General features: G+C 37.2%; 1 protein-coding gene across 4 annotated transcripts in view; it reads right to left on the reverse strand.

The window, feature by feature from the left end:
* The window catches only part of PTPN14 (protein tyrosine phosphatase non-receptor type 14), a 279,017-nt gene that overhangs the window by 42,763 nt on the left and 212,124 nt on the right, over positions 1-24,130 (reverse strand). For 3 of the 4 annotated variants that reach the window (XM_007481388.3, XM_007481385.3, XM_007481387.3), the window contains 6 exons: positions 22,148-22,233; positions 12,006-12,093; positions 11,021-11,103; positions 8,078-8,135; positions 5,297-5,375; positions 228-1,714 (listed from right to left, as the gene is read on the reverse strand). In XM_007481388.3, coding sequence (XP_007481450.2) covers positions 228-1,714; positions 5,297-5,375; positions 8,078-8,135; positions 11,021-11,103; positions 12,006-12,093; positions 22,148-22,233 — 1,881 coding nt within the window. Of the gene's footprint in view, positions 1-227; positions 1,715-5,296; positions 5,376-8,077; positions 8,136-11,020; positions 11,104-12,005; positions 12,094-21,100; positions 22,125-22,147; positions 22,234-24,130 lie in introns of those variants that run through there. The other variant, XM_056815919.1, reaches the window with a different exon arrangement.

Here is a 24,130-nt window from a genome sequence, read left to right on the forward strand (position 1 = left end):
ATCCACTGAGCCAAGCAGCTGCCCCCAATATCTAGATCTTAATAGGTAATTTTACTCCAATTTTTCTGGGAACTTTTACATCATTTCCTGAGAGAGCTCTCTATTTGTCTCTGTTTTTGGAGAAGCCATATTTTTAAATCAAATATGTAAATAATAAAGATATGGGGAGACATGCTAAGATGGAGAAAAAACAAAAGAAGAATAACCTGGAAAAGAAGAACACTTACCCTAATCATCATTTCCCTTTCTATAATGCTGTCCTCCAAAGAAAACATTTCGGACACCGGCCTCTCTTTCACAGGCTCTTTCTTGACTCGTTCCTTTACGCTTGTGAGGTCCGGTTCTGAGATAGACGGGCCAAGAGAAGACCCGTTGATGGTGAGCTGGTCAGGTCGAGATACACTCATGGCCTTAGCGGGTCCTGGTCTCATCATCCTGGTTCTCGCCACGGCGGCACACACGTTTCCTTGATCTTGTCTCAAGGCTCCATTGCTAATACTCTTCCTCGGTCCTGGATACTCAGGGGGTGGTTTATTAGGGATACGGGCCAGAGCGGCTTGCAACTGAGCATTGTACCTGACGTCGTCACGGAGCGCAGGGATCCGCGGAACCACTTCAGGAGTCTCTTCTTCCTCTTCGCTCTCGCTGCTATGAATGAGCATGGTGGCGTCAGAGGACGTCTTCTTGTGATGGAAGTGGGGGAGCTGCTGAACGTCGTGGCTCCTCTGCGCCTCCTCTGGCTGCACTTGCTCCCGGAGGGTGTTACGGCGCGGTATGGGGGCGTTGAGCGTCTTGAGGGCCATCGCCTCGATGCCGCGCACCATGTTGCTGATCACCTCCAGGCTGTGGCGCTTGTTGACGGGGGCGTGGCGCTTGTTGGCCGTCAGGGGCTCGCTCACCTCTTGGAGCGACTGGTGGACCACCGGCGAGCTGTCCTCTTGGAAAGTCTTCACCGACAGCTGGACCTTCCGCGTGACCAGGTCGGGGCTGCTCCCGCTGACGTAGCGGTGGCGGTGGCTGGCGAGGTCCGGCGTGCTGGTGGCGGGACGGGGTCGGGGGTAGGGGGGCGGCGGTCTGAAGAGGTAATTCTTGAGCATGTGCGCCGTGTTGTAGCTGTGGCTGCTCTGCAGCTGCATGTTGGCCAGCTCCGGGGTGCTCACCGTGTGGGAGATGGCACTGGGCGCCTTCTTGCCGTGCACCGACTTGTTGTTTGGTTTGATCGGGTCGGCCCGGCCCACGGGTTTGCTGTAGCCTCCGTGAGGCACGTAAGGCACGGTGTAAGGGTGCCTTTCCCGGATCTCGGGCTGGCTGTACACCAGCTCCTCCGGCCGGTTGTAGGCGTGCGTGTTGCTGATGTTGAGATTCCTGAGCGACTGGCTCTGGCTGTCCACATGCATGACTCCTCTCTTCATCTGTCGCATCACCGTTTCATAATCGGGGGTGGGCCGGTAGGAAGGGACGATGATGGCGCTGTGCCGGTGACTGGGGATGTAGTCGGCCCGCATGATGTCGCTCCCCGGGATGCTGAGGTTGGAGGACACCGGAGACGCCTGCATGAAGTTCTGGGAGCAGTTGAGAGAGTTTACGCTGTGGGCACTACAGACGCTGCCGTTTGTAACGGTTCCATTTAAGTAATTGATGTCCATGGCGCAGCGGTCTAGGCTGGTCTGGGATCTGTAGTAGAAGGCATCTTCATTCCCATGGAAAATGCTGTCTAGAGTAAAAGTTAAAGGAGACATATGAATCGACTAGACGAATACCCATTTGCCTATGCATACCTTTTCATTCACCTGGATTGCTCTAATAGAGGGAAATAAGTCAATAAACAAAATCCAAATCCCAACCCACCTGCCAAATATTTTTTAAAACTGCTGTTCTCGGGGGCAGCTGGGTGGTTGGGAAGATGGAGAGCCAGACCTAGAGACGGGAGGCCCTAGGTTCAAATTTGGCCTCAGACACTTCCTAGCTGTGTGACCCCGTGTGACCAATACATAGTATTGATTCTAAGACAGAAGGTAAGGGTTTTTTAAAAAATGAATAAAAAATTATAATAAAACTGCTGTTCTCAGGGACAGCTGGATGGCTCAGTGGTTGGAGAGCCAAGCCCAGAGACAGGAGGTCCTGGGTTCAAATCTGGCCTCAGACACTTCTTAGCTGGGTAACTCTGGGCAAGTCACTTAACCCCCATTGCCTAACCCTTACCACCCTTCTGGCTTGTAGCCAGTACACAGTATTGTTTAATTATAATTTTGTTATCCTAAAAACTACGTTTCCCAGAATTTCTCTCTTTCCCACATTAGGTCCTCATGTTTTACACATAGTTTCAGAAGCCACCACATCCTCTCTCGCTCTCTCTCTTCTCTCTCGAACATGGTTGGGGAAAAGCTCTCCTTACTCTAGTTATACTTTTCCTCTACCTCAAGTGATTATTAAGAAATCTTATAAAATATAATACTTGGAGTTATTGGATAATAATTTTAATCTTACAGCATTGATTCCAAGACACGTGATTTTTAGATTTTCTCCATCTTGCTTAGCCTAGCATCCAGGAATGTACACACCCAAACTACACTGGCATGTGCTAGCAAATGACAAATTAGAAACAACTGACTGTCCCTTGGGCTGTCCTAAGCCAAGTTTGAGCCACCATTGGCACATGTGAGATGCAGGAAGTGATGTAGAATACTGCCTCTGGAGTTCTCGTCACTTCCTGTGGAGAGGGCTAGGCACCAGTTCGTGCCTGGAACTCCACCCTGGAGGGGCTCCCTCAGATAGCTTTCTTTAGACGATCACATGGTGAGTGATAAGGACTGACTCCCCTTTTCCTTGACTCTCAGGGGAAGGCTGCCCTTGGCCAAGGCCTTGAACTCCTGCCTGGCTCAGCCTGAGCTGGAGCAGTTTGAGTTAACTCTCTCTCTCTGTCTTTCTCTCTTAATTTCTTCCTCCTATTGTAATTAAATCACCATAAAATCCCATTCTGACTTGAGTGTTTCATTTAGGATTTAAGAAATTTAATCCTTGGCGACCAATAATTATTATATTCAGTCTCAACCATAAATTTACCCCTTATAGACAAAAGTTATGAATTTTTTAATACGATAAAAATTTAGTAACTTAATACTTAATCTTAATACACATTATTTAAGTTGCTAAATTTTCTATATATGTTTATATTTGTCTAACTTTGATGGTTTATACTGAGCAATAGGAATGAAAATATTATATTAGGCCCCTTCCCTCTAGGATAGGATAGGAACAATACTATATACTATCATTTAAGTACAGATATAAATTTAAAAGCAAACTCAGAAGATGAGAGAAAAAAAATCAGATTTTCAAATTATAGACACCTTGCCAGATGTCATGGGTAAGTGGCATGAAGGAACAGAAGACAATCAATTATTGACCAAATCATTGAGCATATTATCTATGAAAACAGTGAGCTCATCTTTCTAAGTGATTGGTAAGGACACAGACAGGATAAGCCAAGATCAGAAATTCTGAGAGAATATTTGGCTGCATGATCCACTCCAGTGAAATATCTTAAGTGGTTTTTAGAACTCCACTACAAGCATACCAGCTCTCACAGGTCCCTTTTTGAAAAGTCTGGAACAGTTATTAGCTTTCAGAGCTTTAGGGATCTGGACCATAAAATAATATTTTAATATAGTCAGCTATTGATTATTCAGAATTGGACTATCTCCTGAATCTATAGTCTAAGTCTCTCTTTTTCCCCCATTCCTCTTCCTTTTGGGGTGTTTTATAATTTATTTGCACCTTTACTATATGATTCTTTTTTCCCAGAATGGAGTCAAAACAAAATAACTTCTCTCTGAAGAAAGCGATTAGTGCAAAGGAAGACTGAAAGCAATAGCTAAAAATTAGACTGTGAGAGGATCTAGATTTCAATTACTCAGCATAATCTCATTCCCAATCACTATGGAAGACTTACTTATTGGTAAAAGATTTTGTTGCTAACAATCATGATTTTTTTTAAAAAAGCAGCTCTCTGATAATGAGGACATTGTCTTTGTTCCCTTCTTAAATAATGTTCAACAGCAAACTGAAGGCAATATATCTTCATATATACATATATAAATTTAGCTAATTAATAGGATTTTAATCCTACTCCTGAGTATTGATTCTCAAAGTTAGGTATCTATATCTATTATTTAAATTACTTCCCTTTTTAAAAATTAAGTTAGCTGTTGAACAACATCAAAGAAAGGGACAAAAATGCTAGCTCTTTCACAAATCAAAAACTCTGCATTTATTATCTGTGTGATCCTAGGAAAGCTCTGAGTCTCAGGTTTCCTTCTCAACTATAAATAAGGGGATTGAATTAGTTGACCTGTAAAATACATTCCAGATCTAACTTTATGAACCTTTGAATTCTCATTGTTGTTGTTCAGTTGTTTCAATTGTGTCCAATTCTCTGAATTGAGATTTTCTTGGCAAAGATTCTGGAGTGGTTTGCCATTTCCTTCTCTAGCTTATTTTACAGATGAGGACACAGAAGCAAATATGGTAAAGTGATTCAACCCCAGTTCACACAACTAATAAATGTCTGAGGCTACATTTGAACTCGGATCTTCCTGACTCCAGGCCCAGCACTATATGCTGCCTAGTTGCCCAAATTCCTACAATTCTGAATAACAAAAACAAAGCCTTTGTATAACAAATATATAATATATTGCATATGATAAATATATAATACATTTATATAATACATATACATAAAATATATAATAACGGCAATATGGTTTGGAGCATAGAATACAGCTCCTGATATCAGGAAGACCTCGGTACAAATTCCACATTTGACAATGACAAGTTGAATGACCCTGGGAAACTCAATTATCCCTTAGGTGAGTCCAACTCCCTAAAACTCATCTGCTAAGTCACAGAGGATTTTATAATCTGCAAAGGTAAAAGGAGTTCCTTTAATGGAAGTTCCTACAAACTAATAAAATCACAGCTGATAGGGACATAGATTTCAAGATAAAAGAGACCTCAGAACCATCTAATCCAATCCTCTCACTTTATATATGAAAAAACAAAGATTTGAGTAATTTGCCTAGGATCATAGAGGTAGAAAATAGAAGAACCAGGATTTGAATTTAATTCTTTATACTCCAAATCTGACACTTTTCTCAATGTAATACTATTTCTCCTGATCCTTCCAATTAATAAAGCAGAGTTAAAACAAATATATTAACACTTTTTTTTCTTATTACATTCTATAGCTTCCTTTACTTTTTTCCTTTTAAGTCACAAAACCATAAGCCAGAAATACCTTGGGAAGTGTGAGTTTCAGTATAGTGTTCTCCACATTGGACATGCATAGGAGGCAAGATATATGGCTGTTGTCTTGGCTGAAACAAAGAACATATAAAACACAGGAAAAGTTTAAACAAATGAAAATTATCTATTTTAGAACAGGGAATTAAGATACATGGTTGACTTCATCATCAAGGGTTCATAAATTAATCCTGTTCCCTGCCACTGTTTGTTCTTTTTTATCCTTGCCCACCCTTTGACCCTACTGCTGTGCTTCATTATCAGTATTTCCATTTCATTCCTACTTTATGGACTGGAAAAAAGAAGACAAAGGTGAGTATGTAATAAAAAGTATTACTAGCTTTGGTCAAGAGTAGATAGTGAGACCAACAGACACAGAGGTGATGGATTCAAAGTCCATATTGTGACAATAGGATTGAGATGGTGAACATTAAATGAAGAAACAAGGAAGAGAATGAAGGTGAGAAAAACAGAAAAGAAGAGAGAAGAGAAAGAAATAAAGAACTAAAGAGCTAATAAAAGAGAAATTAAAGGACACATACTGGGAAAACAAGTTGTTGACAGTAGAAAGAAATGTGATGTTAACAGGGCTACTTATTCATAAATATTACAGGTTGGTTTGAAAATTAAAACCTCAAAATGCACTTTTCTACATTTATAGAGTGATTCAACTAGGACAGTAGGCCATGGGATGTATTTGGTTTTCCAAAAGTGAGGATCAAACTGCACTGGGCTAGAATGAGTATGGGATGTAGCAGAAAAGAACAAGACTTACAGTTGGAATCTTAGGTCTTCTCCTCGCTACTTGTGTGGTTTTGGGAAAATTACTTTATACATACATACATGCATGCATGCATGCATACATGCATACATACATACATGTGTGTCACTTTCACCTTACATAGTATTCTGTTTGAAAGATATAGTGATATTAGCGGGAAAGATCATAGCTTTATGCTCAGAGGACCCAGGTTCATAGTCCAGCTCAGCTTGTGTGACCTTGAGTAAGTAACTTCATCTTTCCACAGTTTTCACATCTACAAATAAAAGTTTGGGACCAGATGATCTCTTAGGTCCTTTCCCACATTAATCCTATGACCTAACGTGAGAAATCAGCAACCTTAATTATAACAAAAGACACAAGAGGGAAATGCACTTGGTCTTGCTTTCATTCCTATCAAAATAATTATTACAGATCAGGTGACATGAGAAAGAGGAAGCTGTGAATCATGTTTCCTGTAAGTTTCTGTTATCAGGATCAAATAGGAAGGCTCTTAACTTTTTAATAAATAAACCTAAATATAAAATCAGATCAAGGGACAGAATACTTGGCCTCCTGTGGTGCTTCATGGACCTCTGTTGGAAAATGATCTCACATATTCAAATTCTGAGATTTTAATGAAAGGAAAAAGGAAAACAACAATAACAAAGGAGAGAAATTTTTTTGGAACAGTGCAACATTATGTATCTAATGGCAGTCCTGGAGACAAGTTTAAAGAGATACTCTAGTTTTTTAAGTTGGTGGGGTCAATGTCTATACTACTTTTTAAAATTCCTATTACAACACTTTGCTCATCTATGTACTAAGCAATTACTAAAATAAATGTTGATTTTGCAAAAAAGTACACAAATTTCTAACAATGTATTTCCTTTGAGCCAACAAATATTTTGCTAAATATGTTAATAGAGAGTATATTTTGCTAAGTATATGTTAATGCCTCATGAGGAAAAATAGATTTAATTTAGAATAGATCATATATTCAGGGGGTGGGAGGTAGGGGATAAAAGAAAGCTTATAAAATATATCCTTGACCTAAACCATGACTGTAAACTCTAAGAAAATCAAATGGTAGATCTAAAAACAAACTCTACCACTGTTTTCTCATATTGTCTAACAAGAAAACACTGATATGGCCAGATCTAAAACCCTAGTACCTAGATGTTTTAGTTTTCAGGAGAATTTATAGTCTCATAAAATACAACATGGAGCAGAACATATCTGCTGCAATCAGAACAGTATTCCTTTATCCCAATGTCAAGAGATTTTTTTTTAAAGGTAAGTGTAGGTAAAAGGAACATAAAGTAGTTTGGGATTAGAGGAAAAGTAATAAAAATTTTGTTTGCAAACACATTTTTATACATAGGGATAAATACATCATTCTTTTTTACATTTATTGTTCTAATTAGTCATCTAATGCCCTTTAACTCATTCATTCATAAAACATTTATTTAATTATATACTGTTTTACAATGGGGAGAATGTCGATTTAAAAATAAAATAAAAAGATGTTATTCCCACTTTTTTTGTAGAATTTAGTGAGGGGATATGGTTCATATGCATAAAACAACAAAAGAATGACAAAGCCATGAAAATTAAGAGAATGAAAATTCAGCACAACTACATATGTGTGCTGAAGGAACACAGGATATTCATGTTGAAATGGGAGAAGTAGTATTTTTTTTTGAAGGAAGAGAATCTTGATCTATATCTTAAAGTAAACGATAGACATGGATTTTTGGCTTATTATGACAAAATGGACAACTGTCTTCTTTAAAAAGAAAAAAAGATAAAAAAGATAAGACCACATCATAACATATACTGAGCATCTGCTGGCTTTTATGGAAAATTGTAAATAGTTACTAATTTGAACTGACAGAGGGAGCTTCCCCAGTGGGAGCTCCCCACACTAATAAGACCATCACTAATGAAGCCCAGACCAAATCAATTTCTAACTTCATCAGTGAGATGACTTGATGATGACAATGTTCCACATACCAGTGATGACCGGCTCCAGGTGGGTTGCCGTCTGATGGGAGGAGGAGAACTTGACTGTCTGCATGAAAGACAGAAAGATGAGTAGTCTCCTGTTAGGTGCCAGGTTTGAAGACCAAGTCTCATTTGTGAAAAAATATTTAGAGGGAAATAAGAAATTCTGAAATAAACATCAAATCTCTTATCAAATAAAAATTCAAATAGACAAAAAAATTTAGCATCTTTATTGCTGCACAAAGACATAAGTTTAGTACTGTTTCACTGGTATTGCTACACTCAGATTGTCCTTTTCACCAAAAGACCTAATATGGCAGAGAAAAACAAAATAACTTTGAATAAATAAAAGGTATTGGGAAGAGTTTAAGGTTCTTGAGAAACAAAAGTCAAGTACCTTAGAGCAATGTCTCATAATGAACTAAGTGATAGCTAAAGGACAAGTTCAAAACAATGATGGACTTTCACATAGGTCAGACCTAAGTCTACAATCAACTCAGAGAGTTGGACATGTAAGCAAGGACTCAGCTTTGAGTATAGTCCCAGTAACTGGAGGAATTGCCCTTTGTAAGTCAAGAGATGATGGCTGAAGATTGGCTGAGGAGTTTCATGAAGGCAAACAGAACACTTTAAAAACACCATGGAGCTAAAACTCTAAGATAAGCCTCATATGTGACAAGACTTCTTGGACAAGCAGAGCACTTGTTGAAAAGTACTAACACAATCAGAGAGGAATTTGGAATAACTAGACACAGGTGGCAATACTAAACTAAGGTAATAGAGTGAGGAAGAAAATTTATTAGAGAAACAGACTCTACAAGACAGAATGGTACAATGGAAAAATAAATTAAAATAATTACAGCTAACATTTACATAATGCTTTAAGGTTTGCATAGCACTTTAGAAATATGCAGTTTATATTTTTTATATAATAACAAATTTACAACAATATTTTATTTTATACTCAGACCAATCCTAGGTGTTGTTATCCACATTTCACAGATAGGGAAACAGAGGCAGAGATTAAGTGATTTGCACACATTTTCTTAATTCCAGGTTTAGCACTCTATACACTCTGCCAAACATCACCAACAGAACTGGATCTATAGGTAGTTGACCTGGGTTCAAATTTCAGTGCTATCTCTTATAACCTATGTGATTTTAGACAAGTCACTTAGCCTCTTTAGCCTTCAGGTTCTTTGTCTACAAACTACAAAAAGTGGACTAGGTGACATCTAAGATCCCTTTCGGCTCTAAATGTGTGATGTTAACGTTTTACATTTAGGAATAGAGGCACTTATGTGGAGATAAGGCATTCAGAGTTTTGTCTCATTAGGTTTTTCATTTTGTTTTGTTTTTTAATTTGGTAAACAATGCTGTACTTTTCATTTGAGGAATAAGCTACCAGAAAACAAAACAAATGGTGACACAATCAATTTAAGCAAAGTCTGAGAAAATGGCTGCATTACTATGATAGGAGAACCAGCTCAAGAAATGTTTTCTTCCCTTGGCTAGTATCAGTTCACTTGAACCACTAGCAGAACTCTTATTAAACTAAAATTGAATGATTTAATGGAAACGGGAATATAGGTTCAGATGCAAATATATTGGGAAGCCATTTCAGAGAGATATTGAGAGATCAAGGAATGGACAAAGGGTGCCCTCTAGGTTTTCAATTTGTTTCAAAGAGTAGCTATAAAAATTGTTTTGTTTTTTATTCTTAATTTGCCTCTTTTTGATCTGTCCCTCCTATGACTTCCCTTGGCAAGCTTCTTTTACACTAAACATGAAAACAAATGCTCACTAGTGTGTATGTATGCATATGTGTATAGCATATATACCCATATACATATATGTGAATAAACCTATGATCTCTGGTTAAGTAGCACCCAAAGGTGACCAATTTTCACAAAGGCACTGACTTGTGATAGCAGGGATGAAACAAATGAATGGCCTTTAATGTGTGGAAGGGGGAGAAAAAACAAACAAACCTGTCTTTACCCTGCCTTGACCCAAAGATATAGTTACAAAAATAACAGACACTCCTCAGCAGCGATTGCTCAGGCCAACATTTTTCCGGACCCGTAACTGTGTCCACTGGGCAGTGAGATGGCAATTGCTCATTCTGCATTTACTTCCCTGAAGCTCTTGGATACAAAATTAGACGCCCCATATTTCTAGGCTCCCAAATTGCTGCCCGCTCCCTGCTGACAAACTTCTTTTCAAGACAACCATAGTCAGGGTAATGACATGTATGAGCCCCCAGCAGGCTGTTGCCAAGGTCAGGTCATCCCGAAGTTCCCTCATCAGACTCTCTATTATCATCCTTATTTCCAAAAAAAATTTTTTTAAATATGGATTTGTGCCATCTATTAGTCTTGCAAGCTTTCCTCTAATTACCCAGCCCTCTCATTTTCAGTCAGATGACATGACCCAGAGGTGCATGCAGGGGCTAGCCAACTGTGTAAGTGAAACTATGATGAAGATGACAGGGGCTTCTTTTCTTTCAAGTTGGCTCCTCACTTTACAACACACTTCTGAATCTACTCTATGCTTGACACTCTGAGGCACCCTAGGAAATGTTGAACAGCTCAACTATTCCAAATTCAGGAAGTTTATTGGAGATGGGGGGCAACAGGAAGGTGGAGAATGAAATTTTAGGATGCACACAGCTAAAGCAAGAGGGTGTAAGAGGAAAAGTGCAAGCAATCAAGCTCATAAAATGAATTTTTTTTCTCATAGAATCTCACATATTTTAGGCAGGTATTGGCCCCAAAATTTCTTGTCTTCCCAGTATTGGCCTGTTCCTTTGACTTCTGGTAAAGTATCATGAGATGATAGGATGAAATGGAGCAAAGAGGAATACATAATAGAGGGACATCACTGAAATAAAACCAAGTTTTACCAGCTAAACTAAACCCCCTAGGGAGACAAGTACACATATTTACTTACTCAGTACAGATTTTGTTCTGCTTATAAAACTTGTGTCTTGTAGCAAACAGCCGAGAAATGTATTTGGCATTTTCAATATCATCCTTTTTATTAAAAAAAAAAGAGAAGAGAGAGGGGGGAAAGTAAATATGTATTTGATTATATACACATTTCATTAAGGTTACCTTCTAAACTATATATGACACCCATGTCCCCTCTCCTCTAACAAAAAAATTCTACTATGGTGTCATCCAGCCTCCTTTTTAAAATTGAAGGACCACACATAGTGATTGTTCCTTTATGCTGCCTTTAGATTGCTTCAAAAATAAAGAAATAAACACATGGCACAAACCCTAGCCATTATTAAATTTAAGACAGAAAAGTGAGGCAGGTAAAGTCTAAAATTTAAGCCGGAAACTCCATGAAGGATCAGTTAACCTGCATACTTCAGATTAGCCTCTGGGGCGCAATGAAAAGAAAATCCATCATGGTTCAGGTCAGTTAGGGAAAGCAACGATGGTGTAACCTAACCTGATGAAGCCTGTAACTGGAGGAGGATGGATATAAGTGAATGTTGCACATCAGAAAACATGATCCATTACAAAGAAAGAGTGTTCAGGAATCCTAACCAGGAGTTCACAAATCAGCTAGAGTACCTGGCATGTCATATATAGTGGTTTTTATGGCTACTGAGTCTAAGCTTCAGCAACAATGCACTTGGAGGGCAAAGTCTCGAAAGATCGAAAGCCCATCCCCCTCTTTCTACACTATCATTTCTTCTGTGTGAAGACTTATTGGCTCATGACAAGAGAATTCATTGTGTTTAGGGAATTCAAATGATAACTGAATTCAATAAATCTTTACTATATATCTCCTCCATGATGCCATCCAGGAACTGTGCTAGACATAAGGGTACAAAACAGAACTAGCAATTTCCATTCTACTAGAAGCAAGAATCTTAGTCCAAAATATGTCTTTAAAGAGTAGTACTGTACAAATTGCTTACTGTGTGAAAGAGGGCTGTCTCTTCTTTGTTGATTAGTTCCAGTAGGATAGTAGACTTGTTATGTGTGATGTTGCCAATATCATTCCACCTACACAAAAAAAAGACATCAATGATTTTGACTGGAGACACTTTCTGGTAACATCAGAAAATAATAATACTATTTATCTAGCACTTAAAGTTTGACAAGCTCTTTACATACATTATCTCATTTGATCTTGATATGTAGTATAATATATTACATGTATATAATATAATAAACTGAGAGGTGAATGCAAAATATGACCCTGATTTTGCAGATAAGGAAACAGACATGAGAGAAATCCAACTATTTGTCCAGGGTCACACAGCTAGTAAGTATATGGGGCTGGGATTGACATCAAATCTTAAATTCTAAATCTAGCATTCTATTATACCACCTAGGCTAGCAATATGCCATCTCATTTTAGAAAGCACATTTATAAACTGAACATTTTATAATTATTATAATGGCCAAGCTTAGCCTCAGAGAGAGAAGTTGAGAAAAACCATGCTTTGGTTGAAAAGGGAGAAGACTATTGCTATTAATGCTGCATAATTCTGTTAGATGTGGGCAAAACACTGGTTTGTTTTGCTTTGAGTTTTAAAAAAATCTTTGTAATCAAAAGAAAGCTTGCAGAATGCAGAAAGGAGAAGGATCTATGTGGAAATAAATGCGATGCAAAAGGAAAAAGCACTAATAACTTTTCCAAGAAATATATTTAATGCTACTAGAAAAAATAAATGAGAAGAAAAACAAATCTCTGATTCCTTCTCCTCCCCAAAAAAATATTTTTCTCAAAGAAAGCTAAAATTTTTTATGGGACATGCTGGTTATCTTAAAACAGAAAATATAAATTGGATGAGAGGGGGCTCAGGTCCCTTCTAGTTTTAGGATGCTAAGTAAATATTCATTTATTATAGTAAATAATAAATAATAAATACAGCAAGGAATTCTTAGTTCCAGAATGATCAAAAGTAGTCATGGAAATTTATAACTTTTGTTATTAATCTTAGTACATACACATACATATTAATCTATGTAGAACTAGAAGGGGTCTTGAAGTCCATCTAGTCTAACTCCCTTATTTTACAGATGAAGTAAAAGAGACCCAGAGAAGTTCAGTGCTTTGACAAAGATGATAGATAAGAAGCAAAATAATAATAGCTGGCACTTGGATAGAGCTTTAAGGCTGCAAAATACTTTACAAATACTAGCTCATTTTTGTCTTCATAACAACCATGAGAAATAAGTGCCATTATTGTTTCTATTTTTAAAATGAGGAATTTGAGGCAGACAAAAGTAAAGTGATTTGTCTGGGGTTATACAGCTAGTAAGTATCTGGCTACATTTGAACTCAGATCTATTCTGACTCTAGGTCCAGCTCTCTATCTACTCTGTCACCTAGCCATTTGTACAATTTAAATCCAAGTTCACTAACTAAAAACAGTGCTCCTTTCACTACATCATTTTGCTTCCCCTCTATGGTTGTTTAGTTCATCCGAATGAGAATTCACTCTACTACATAACAGGTAAGACATTTTGTGCTCTGTTTTTAATTCTTCTGGGCTAGAAAAATACATGATCTTTCCTAAAAACTTTTGTGTTTGTCTATTCCATTCAACCTCCTTCCAGGAGAACTTTGCTTTTTTTTTTTTTTAAATAAAACCCTTACCATCCCATCTGGGCTAGGCAATGGGTGTTTTGTACAGGATCACACAGCTGGGAAGTATCTGAGGCCAAATTTGAACCCTGGACCTCCTGTCTCTAGGCCTGGCTCTCAATCCACTGAGCTACCCAGCTACCCAGCTGCCCCCCATCCCCAGCCTTGCTTTTTAATGATGGATAGATACATTCTTTAGTAGCTAAGCAAGAGAATCCACACTAATTTTTTATGTTAGCCCACACATCATATGTAGTCAGGACCATTAAAGGACCACTAAATACTGGTCAGTATTCAGTATTCAATAAACGACCACATTTTAAGGAGTTACATAAACATATTATGGGCACCTTCACTAGCTGTCCTCCATGCCTGGAATTCTCCCCTTCTCCATCATGGTCCCCTTACTTTCTTCAGGTCCCAGCTAAAATCTCACTATTTATAGGGATCCTTTAACTCTAGTGCCTTATTTCTGTTTGTTTCCAATTTATCCAATATATAGTTTGTCCATAATTGTTAGAAATTTATCTCTCCCATTAAACTTTGACCTGCTTGAGAGCAAGGACTATCTTTTGATGGCATTCATTTATTTATTTGTTTGTTTGTTTATGCTTTCTTTAATACTTAGCCCAGTAGATGGAAGAAAGAAGGTAGTTAATATAAGTAAACAAATCAACTGATTGCTCATATAAAATGGAATGTCTTATGAAACAAAGTGTTTAAAATAAAGCATGGAAAAGGAGATTCTCAACTGAATTTGAAGATGGGGAGGGAGGAGAAGCTATTGATTGTAGGTTCCTTTAAGGCAGGGACTGTTTCTTGCCTCTTTGTATCCCCAGTGCCTAGCACAGCGCCTGACACACAGTAGGTACTTAATAAATGTTTACTGAATGAGCAGCCAGGTGGTTTAGTGGTTTGAGAGCCAGGCCTAGAGATGGGAGATCCTGAGTTCAAATTTGACCTCAGATACGTCTTAGCTATGTGACCCTGGGTAAGTCCCTTAACCACCATTGCCTAGCCCTTACCACTCCTGCTTTGAAACCAATACACAGAATGGATTCTAAGAGGGAGGTAAGGTTTTGTTTTGTTTTTTGTTTTTAAGTTTACTGATTAATTGACTGATAGTTCTATTTTTGTCTCCTCAATTATAATGTGGCCTCTTTGGCACAGGAAGCATGTTACTGCTTTTCTTCAAATTCTAGCACTTAGCACAGCACCTGGCACAGAGTAAGTACTTCATAAATGCTTGCTGATTAGCTGACTTACTTTCTTCTTGCCATCAATAGCTTGGTGAGGAATATAAGAATATGCATTCAATGATCTTATAAACAATATCAAATATATTTATATGATTAATTTGTATTTGAGAATAATTAATTATATTTAATATAATTATTTATGTATAAAATTAACATAGTACACATTAATATACATATATCGTATATGGAAAATCTATAATGAATGTCAACAGATAACCTAAAATGTCATCATTCAGTACTACATGGTTCCACAGTTTTGGTTACTTTAAATCACAGTTCCTATGGGCAAAGTGAGCTGTGGTTCCTTTTTCTCAGTATAAGTTATATAAATGAATAGGTCACTAGCCATTCAACTGTGCCAGTCAACTGTAGGTAGACCCAAGACGAAGCAGCTTCCACCATTCCTTTCTTCCTATAGCCCAACCATATATTCAGTGGGGAGGGGAGTGGCTGGAAGCTATCATAATTACAGCTTCTTCTGTGTGTGACACCTGCTCTGGGTTCTGGGATATTTCAGGAAGGGACGAGAGTATTGTTTGGTGACAGAGGTAAGGCACTTGGCCTGTTTGAGAATAGGAGTCAGTCTTTATTGAGTCTTTATTCTGCCTTCACCCATTTAATCTATCAATTAATAAGAATTTAAGTGCCTACTATGTGGCTAGACTGGGTATAGAAAGATAAAAGTGAAAGTCCTTTCATACAAGCTTGAATTCTGTAAATATATGTTCACGGATTTGACTTAATCTTAAGGCTTAAGTTTAAGCAATTTTTTTTAGTGGCTTAGAGAACTACTATAAAGAAGATCATCTTTCAAATATGTGTTGCCAATATAATGTTTGAGTGAAGATACCCACTGACTAGTGGCAAGGGAAGTTCCAATTATTTTCTTAAGGCCATTTACAGTAAATGCAATCTTGGAGGAAAGACTACACAACCCCTAACTACTGGCATTTGTAGTGTACAGTAACATACTAAAAAAATTCAACTCATTAAACTCAACTCTGTCACTTGTATGGGGAGGGAGAGAGAGAGAGACCAAGAAATACCCAAGCACAAATTCAGTTTGCTATACAAAAATTAAAAGATATCTGAAAAAATTACCAAAAAAACAAAAAAACAAAAAAAATAGCCTAATGAAAGTGCACCAGTCACAAATACAAAAGAATTAAAATAAGCTGTGGCAAGGGTTTAGGGAACATTACAGACAAAGAAAATCACAGCAAAGGATATACTGGTTTTGGAATAGTACCCTGGGAAGTCTTTTATGACCACTCTCATACAATAATACCACATCTTCTTTGTAGAGAACATTATGTATTTCAAAGTACTTTCATACACAAATCTAATTTGATCCTAATTCTACTCTTTGAAATTGTTGAAGCAATCTATACCCATTTCAAATCGATCAACATTTATTAAATACTCACTATGATCTAGGCACTACGTTAAGTGCTAGGGATAAAAAAAAGAGGAAAAAGATTTATCTTCTCAAGGAGCTTACAATCTAATGAACAAGAGAACATACAAAGCAAGCTATATTCAGGATAAATAGGAAATTATTAACAAAAGGAAGGCACTTGGAATTAAGAGGGATTGGGAAAGTCTTCCTAGAGAAGATGGGATTTTAATTGAGCCTTGAAGAAATATATGAGGTGGAGAGGAGGAAGGATAGCATTCAGGTATGGCAGTCAGCCACAAAAGATTCCCTAAGCCAAGAGATAAAGTGTCTTCAGTATCACTGGATCAGGGAATATGTGTTGGGGAGTAAGATGTCTCAGCTTTTGAGCTGAGGCCAGGCCTCACAGGCTGGTGGAGGGTTTCTTTTATTCCTGTCTATGCTAATCTATGCTAGTTTTCTTAAGTTCAAAGTCTTAGCAGTAGACAGCAAGAGGAAGAAAAGGTTCTGACCTTCAGAGTTGGTTGGGTCTGTCTCTTCGGGCTAACGCCCCTAGAGACTAGCCTTAAGTTTAAACTTTTAAAGTTCATGAATGCTATTTAAAGGCACAATTAGTCCAAGCTAACAATAAAAAGAGGTCCTGGAAAAGCAACATAAAGTATAGTAGCAACAATACACAAAAAAATACAAAATGTTGCAATTGTAATTGCAAGAATTCATTGCAAGCACCAAATTTAGAAACCATGGAGAAATTCATCCAACAAGGGGGGAAACCACGTTATTCGCAAGTAGTCTCAAGTGCTGCCAAACAATGTCAGTTATGAAGCCAGGTGTATGGGGTAACATCAAAAAGGGAAAATGGGGAAAATGAAAAGGAAGGAGATTGCATGCAAATAGAATTTGGGAGTCCAGAAGCACAAAATAAAACTAAAGAGTAGATAGAAGAAATACAATTAGAGAATGATGTAACAGAGATTAGAGAGAAAATTTTGGGAACAGTGGAAACAAGATACAAAGAAAGGGGAAGGAACGGGTCTGGCAACAGTCTACAACACACAAACCTTAAACTTATTAGGACATTATAACTTAAAAAGCAAAAAACACAAAAGATTAGATCCAAGCAACAGTGAATTGCAACATTTCTCAGCACAAGACAAAAGTAACTTAGCAGAAAGGAAAGAATATACTTTAGAAACAGAAAGTACAGAACAAATACTAATAGAAAAAGCAAAAGGAGAACCATATGCAACACAAATATTAGGGTATTCGAAAGATTCTAAACAAAATGCAATTGAATTAATTGAAGCACATAAGCAAACAACAGAATGATCCAAGGGGGAGGAAAATGCAGTAACAGAGAACATTCAAATTAGGAGACCTCCTGGAAACAATGACAATGACAGCAGGGATGATATTACAAAAGAACATGCCAATGGCATAATAGAAAAGACAACCTTAAATCCTTATGTCCAAGAATTTCAAACAATAGCAACTGCACAGGAAAAAGCAAACACAAACATTATGAAACCATCCTCAAGTCTCCATGCTGATGCAATTCCATTGCAAACTAATAATGGATTGCAAAATGAATGTTCAAAGCAACAAGAGAAGTCTGTAGCTGAAGAACAAAATATATACAAGCTTTATAAACAAGAATAGCAGAGTTGCACAAAATGGGCTTGATACAACAAACAGTACCCCTGGATTACAATTTGTACAACATCAAACAAAGAGACAAAATATACATTAAAAATTTCAATAGAAAATTAGCTACAGACATAAAATTGACTGGACCACATGAAGTATTGCTTACTACTCTGACAGCTATAAAAATTGCAGGGAAAGACTCCACTTTGGTGGACCACAATGGTTCCACTGTTCCCACACAAAGTCAGAAAAATCCAACATCACTGTAACAGATATAGAAGAAGATAGTGCTGAGAAATGAAAACAAAAACTGATTTGATTAACATCAAAGTACACCACAAAGAAACAATAGTGACACATAATGTTCAAGACCCTCCAGTCAAGCATACCACAGCCACAAGAAGAAAAGTTTCCAGCCCACAGAAAATGTTTTTAAAGCATCCCAGAGGAAAAGCATCACGAAAAGCTGCTAGAGAGAAGAAACAAAAAGTTAAAATGGACAGCTAAGACTTTGAACTTTGCAAATTTGTTTATACAAGAAGAGGACAGACAGAAAACAGGACTTATATGTAAGACTGAGTGCAGTGAAAACATAAAATAAAATTAATTTCACATATATTAGGTAAATATCATGCAACACTACATAACGTGGAAGAAAGAAGAGAGCCATCAGTCAACATGAGAAGTGGAAATCTAAAGAAACTTGATAAGTATCTATTCAACACAACAGTATTAGACACAAAACACAAAATCACAAACTGACATGTATTGGGAGACCTCATGTAAATAAACAAATGTCTGAAATTGCATTTATGCAAAATGTAAATATGTATATAGATAATTCTATAAGGTCTTAGGCAAATAGAAAGATCAACAGATATTTCTATTTGAATGACATCAGGAATAGGGAATTATGTATATTATTGTATTATATGTTAATAGTCTCTGTAAATAATGTATATACTATAATTAGGTTAGTAACATAGTGATAAGGTCTATAAATATGTAACATAGGATGTATATAAGTTATACATAAGATTAGGTTATAGATTAGACTAGGGAGTTAGAGAATAGTTATAATAAGTAGGGAATAGATTAGGAGTAAGTTAAGTTAAGCATAGCATAGATAGTTATACTTAGGAAAAGACTTAGGCTGCTTTTGCAGATAGTAAACTTTTAATTGCTTATTGTAAAGCTGATGCTGAAATTGTGTTTATTGGAAATATCTATAAATAAAATAGTTTGCAAATAATTATATATAAATAAAATAGGAAAAATGTTTGTATTAGTTTAACTTAGCAAGAGTAAGTAGTATTAGTATTAAGATTCATATTTCTTTGTAATGGCTTTGTTCAAACATTTATTGTACTGAATTATTGTAAAACCCCAAAACTACCCTTACCCAATTTTTCCTGCATTGAATTCCTTAGATTAGATAAGATTCGCATAGAATAGAGATAGAATAATTGAAGGAAGTTTATTATATATGGGGGAGTAGTTAGAAAGTAGATTTAGTAGCTTGGTAAGTATAATAAATATAAGTGACCTTGGGAAGGTCACAACAAAAAAAGGGGATGATTGTGAAAAGGAAAATCGAATTAAACTTTGGGCCTTTCTACCACTCACGTGGAACAGATAGCAGTTGGAATATTGGAAGGAAGATATTGACAATGATGACAGTAGGTGGAGTGAGGTGACTGGGAGAGTGACAATTGTTCTCAAGGATTCTCTTTCCTGGCCCTCAGACTGGAACAAGCGCTCTCTCCCTGTCTCTGGATAGAAGTATCTCTATTCCTGGATTTTTCCCAACTGTGTACTCTACCTGGATTCCTGTGATCATGTCATCAAACCAAATGACTTAAGGGGAACAGTTTGAACTGTAAGGCCAGTCTTTAGGGGCTTCAGCCCAAAGAGACAGGCCCAACCAGCTCTGAAAGTCAGAACCTTTTCTTCCTCTTGCTCTCTACTGCTAAGACTTTAAATTTAAGAAATCTAGCATATATTAGCATAGACAGGAATAAAAGAAACCCCCCACCAGCCTGTGAGGCCTGGCCTCAGATAAAAAGCTGAGAGAGACTCAAACCCAATCTGGGCCAAAGTATAGGGAACCCCTCTTCCCTCTATCCTGATACTTTACCAATCCAAACTAGTTATTAAATTAATCTTGAGTTAAATAACCTGCAGTCAGATAAGAGGAAGACTATCATTTCAAGGGAAGATAGAGGGAAGAGAACCTAAGGACAGCCATTCAACCATAAAAGGTCCTTATCAGACCCTGCCGGGCGACCTTGGTTTGATGGGAGGCTTGTCCCTCAGGAGGGTCCATGTTTACTTGCCCTGGAGTATCTTCAACATCAATCAATAGAGAAGATATCCCCTCAGGCTATTATAGGTGGCCCATTTCGGGGAACCCCATTTTTCACAGCAGCCTCTCAGCAGGGGGTATCTCTCTCCCCATACCTCACCAGCATCCAAATTTCCTCTATCCCTTCAAGTTCTCCATTCCCTATACCTCTTCAATCTTCTACAATTTCTTTAAATATTACAGATGTAAGAAGAATGGAAAGGTAGAAGGCTGCTAGGTTATGAAGGGTTTTGAATGCCAGAGAGAGCCTTACGTATTTGAACCTAGAACTAAACAGAGGGATGGAGAAACCAAAACACAAAGTTTGCCTCAGTTCACAAAGTTAGTCAGACCCAGATTTCAATCACAAAACAAGTTTTCACAATTCTTAAATTCAACATTCTCTCCACTTTACCAATACCAAATCTATTTGTGTGTCCTATCTCAATGCTCAATAAGTACTTGCTGACAGAATAGTTTATTTGCATCTGAAAATGCCTACCAAATTCTATTCTTCGGTCACTAAAAGGTTCAAATATAATTAGTTAATTGGAAAAGAGGTAATAGGGTGTTTGTAGCTCTATCCCTTCCCAAAAAAAGGAATTATAATAACTATGTGACTATTGGCGCCAGCCATAATGTATATTTATTCATTTGCATAATAAGAGTATTATAGCAGCACTATAGTTCATCGTAAAAAAAAAAAAACCTTAAGAGAAAGGTAATTCAATAGAGCACATTCAAAAAAAAGTTGCTGGTTCAAATCTCACCTTTGACACTTACTACCACTATGACATTGGGCAAGTCCCTTCACCTTCCTGGGCCTCAGTTTCCTCATCTATAATAAAGGGTGACAAAGTTGGTCTAGATAGCATCTGAGGACCCAATGCATTCTTGTTCTCTTATCCTATGGACATATTACACTACAAAACTGATCAGCAGTCACCTGCCTTGATTCAAAGTTGGCCCCTGATACCCACTATAGTGGTATACTGCTCATGTAAATCTCAAGTTTATTTTGATTAGTCAGCAAAGGAGAAACACTTCCTCAGGAATAATAAGAAGGCTGTGTGGTTTAGTGCATAGAGCACTGTTAGCCTTGGAATCAGGAGGGTTTGGGTTTGAGTTCTTGGACAAAGGATCCAACATCTCAAGATAGAAGGGTGCCCAGATAACATATAACTTTATGAGCATCTAAGGTAGGATTCAAACCTTGGTCTTTCTTGTTGAAGAAGCTATGGTTTTGCTGCACTATTCTACCTCCCTTATTAGACACTTAACTATAATTCCTTTGGGGGACTAAGCTCCTATACAATATTTTTGTGAGAATCAAATGAAATGTATATATAAGAGCTTTTACAAACCTCATAGTATTATATAAATAAAAGCAATTATCATTGTTCTTCTCCATTCAATTAGCCAATTTAATCCAATTCAATAAATAGTGATTAAGCCAGTACTAACTACAAGGCACTGACTACACTTGTAATCCAGTTTCAAAACCAAATTATCCCTTCCATTTTGGCTCTGTAGAATATAAAAATGAACTCTCAGAATCAAGGGTGATGGGGAGAAAGCCCTTGTTCCAATGTTTTCATAAAGAGACCAATTTCTCCATAATTGCTCAATCATACAAAGTTTTTCCCATATCAGAGTTGAAAAAAAAATCCATCTTCTTGAGCAATGGATTAAAGAACAGGGTTTACCTACTGAGCAACTCAGATAACTAATGCCAATCCTGTAGCTTCATTATTTTGAGTCTCAGAAGAAAAAAACACAAAACAAACAAACAAAAAAACCTGTCATTCTAGCCCTACCTGTGTATTAGTTGCCGTCCAATTCTGTTCCTCACAAAAATTCCCATGAAGAAGATGCCCAAGTGCACATTATTTCCATGATTATCCTGGAAAAAAAATACAAAAGATAAGTTTGGTAAAAGGGAGTATTGGCTTCTTGAACAATGTAAATATTCTGGATTTGGGTATGCTTTGCTTTGGTCTGCTGGGAGGAAGTTTGTCCACCCTCATTAGAGAGCTTAACCAAAGGTTAGATGGTCATTGATCAGGTGGAATAGAGAGGAAATTCTTCTTGTTATATATGGTTGGTCTTGGCAGCTATGGAGGACCCTTCCAACATCCACTTTCTATTAGTCCACTCCTCCATTTTGTTCATGAAGTAAAATGTTTATAGACGACAGTAATCATGGCAATTCAGATATGTTTTTAGTGGGTACCACAAAATTAAAAAAAACAAAACATCATCACATTACTGCTTCTAGGATTGTACCTATCATCATATATCTTCTGAGACAAAGGTATTCACCACCTGCTAACTATTGGTGGTAGTACTCCATTCTTCCTCTTCCCTAAGCAGCTGTTTCTTTTCTTTTTCTCCTCTCCTCTTCACTTTCTCTTTTCTCTTCCTTCCTTCCTTCTCCCAATGCCTTTCTTTTATTACTTCTCCTTTGCATTTACTTTGGGATCAGTCGGTGACAGCCTTACTTGCTGCATAGCTCCACTGAGGGTCCTTGAAACTAAAGTCAATGAAATATATTCAAGAGATTATCTAATAATGCCAGAGGGTTATACAAGGGACAGTATTAAGAGGAACTTAGCATTGCAAGAAAATATTAGGGATCAGTGTAAAAGAAATAACTAGCATATGTTTCCTTGTTCTTTGCACCTATCTCTCCATTAGACAATAAAAATTTATTAAGTATTAACTATGTGCTAACTACTAACGCTGGAAAAATGTTTCACCCACATATAGAATGTCCAGCATAATTGTTCCCTCTTCCAATGCAGAGCAGCAACTCATTTGTACCTTAAAGTCTTAAAGAGCCACTAAGGACACCAAAAAACTAGATCAAGAGACTTGCCCATGATAACATGGTTAGAGTATATGAAAAGCCAAAAAAAACATGGGATTTTTGTGTTCAAGTCTAGCCCTCTATCCACAATACCATGACGCTTCATGTCATAAGTTGGGAATAGGAAACTGACAATGGAAAATGGAAAGAGGGCAATGGAAAGAAATTACAAACAATTCCATTTTTGTCTCTCCAGTCAATTTATCTAAAACCATCACTCTCCATGAAAAAATTCAGACCTGTATGCATGGTATATTTTGCAAAAGGTTCAGCTTTTAATCTTAGCATACATTAAGTCAGCATGAAAACTCACTATACCTATTGCAATGTTTGTGCCTTTTTAGAACAGTAATTAATAATTAATGATGAATTTAATATTCTGAGAAATTAGAGGACTAAGATTTTTTTCCATTTAAAGATATTTACTAACCATTTGTTTTTTTAAGGTCAAGAAAGAACTATACTAACCATAAAGACAATACATCAGTGCAATGGACCTAAGCATCTTGAGAAAAGTAATACTTTTTTGGAGGGTCTAGGGGCAAAGGGGAGGTGAAATCGATTTTCCCCCAGTCTACTCTATTACTTAATGTGGCTTGACTGTGCCATCCCTATCACTCTCATCACAGGGATTCCAATAATCCTTTTAGTCTGGAAGATTCTTCTTAGGTCACAAAAAGCAAAGATCTGAAGAAGAGACAGTAATTAAAAGCTCTACTAAATCACACTGCCACCTAAAGAAATTTGTAATATCTCTCTACTTACAAAATTGAGGTAGTGTCAGAGGTTTTCATTGATTTCCCCATTAAAAAAAAAAAACTTAGCAATGTAGTTTATATTAGCAAAGAGGCCTCTCTTAACATCTCAGCTGCTCGTATTCCTTGACACTGATTCTAACCTCAAAGTATCTCAATACCAACTTTTGTTTATT

Source organism: Monodelphis domestica, chromosome 2, assembly GCF_027887165.1.
Source record: "Monodelphis domestica isolate mMonDom1 chromosome 2, mMonDom1.pri, whole genome shotgun sequence".
NCBI classification, from domain to species: Eukaryota; Metazoa; Chordata; class Mammalia; order Didelphimorphia; family Didelphidae; genus Monodelphis; species Monodelphis domestica.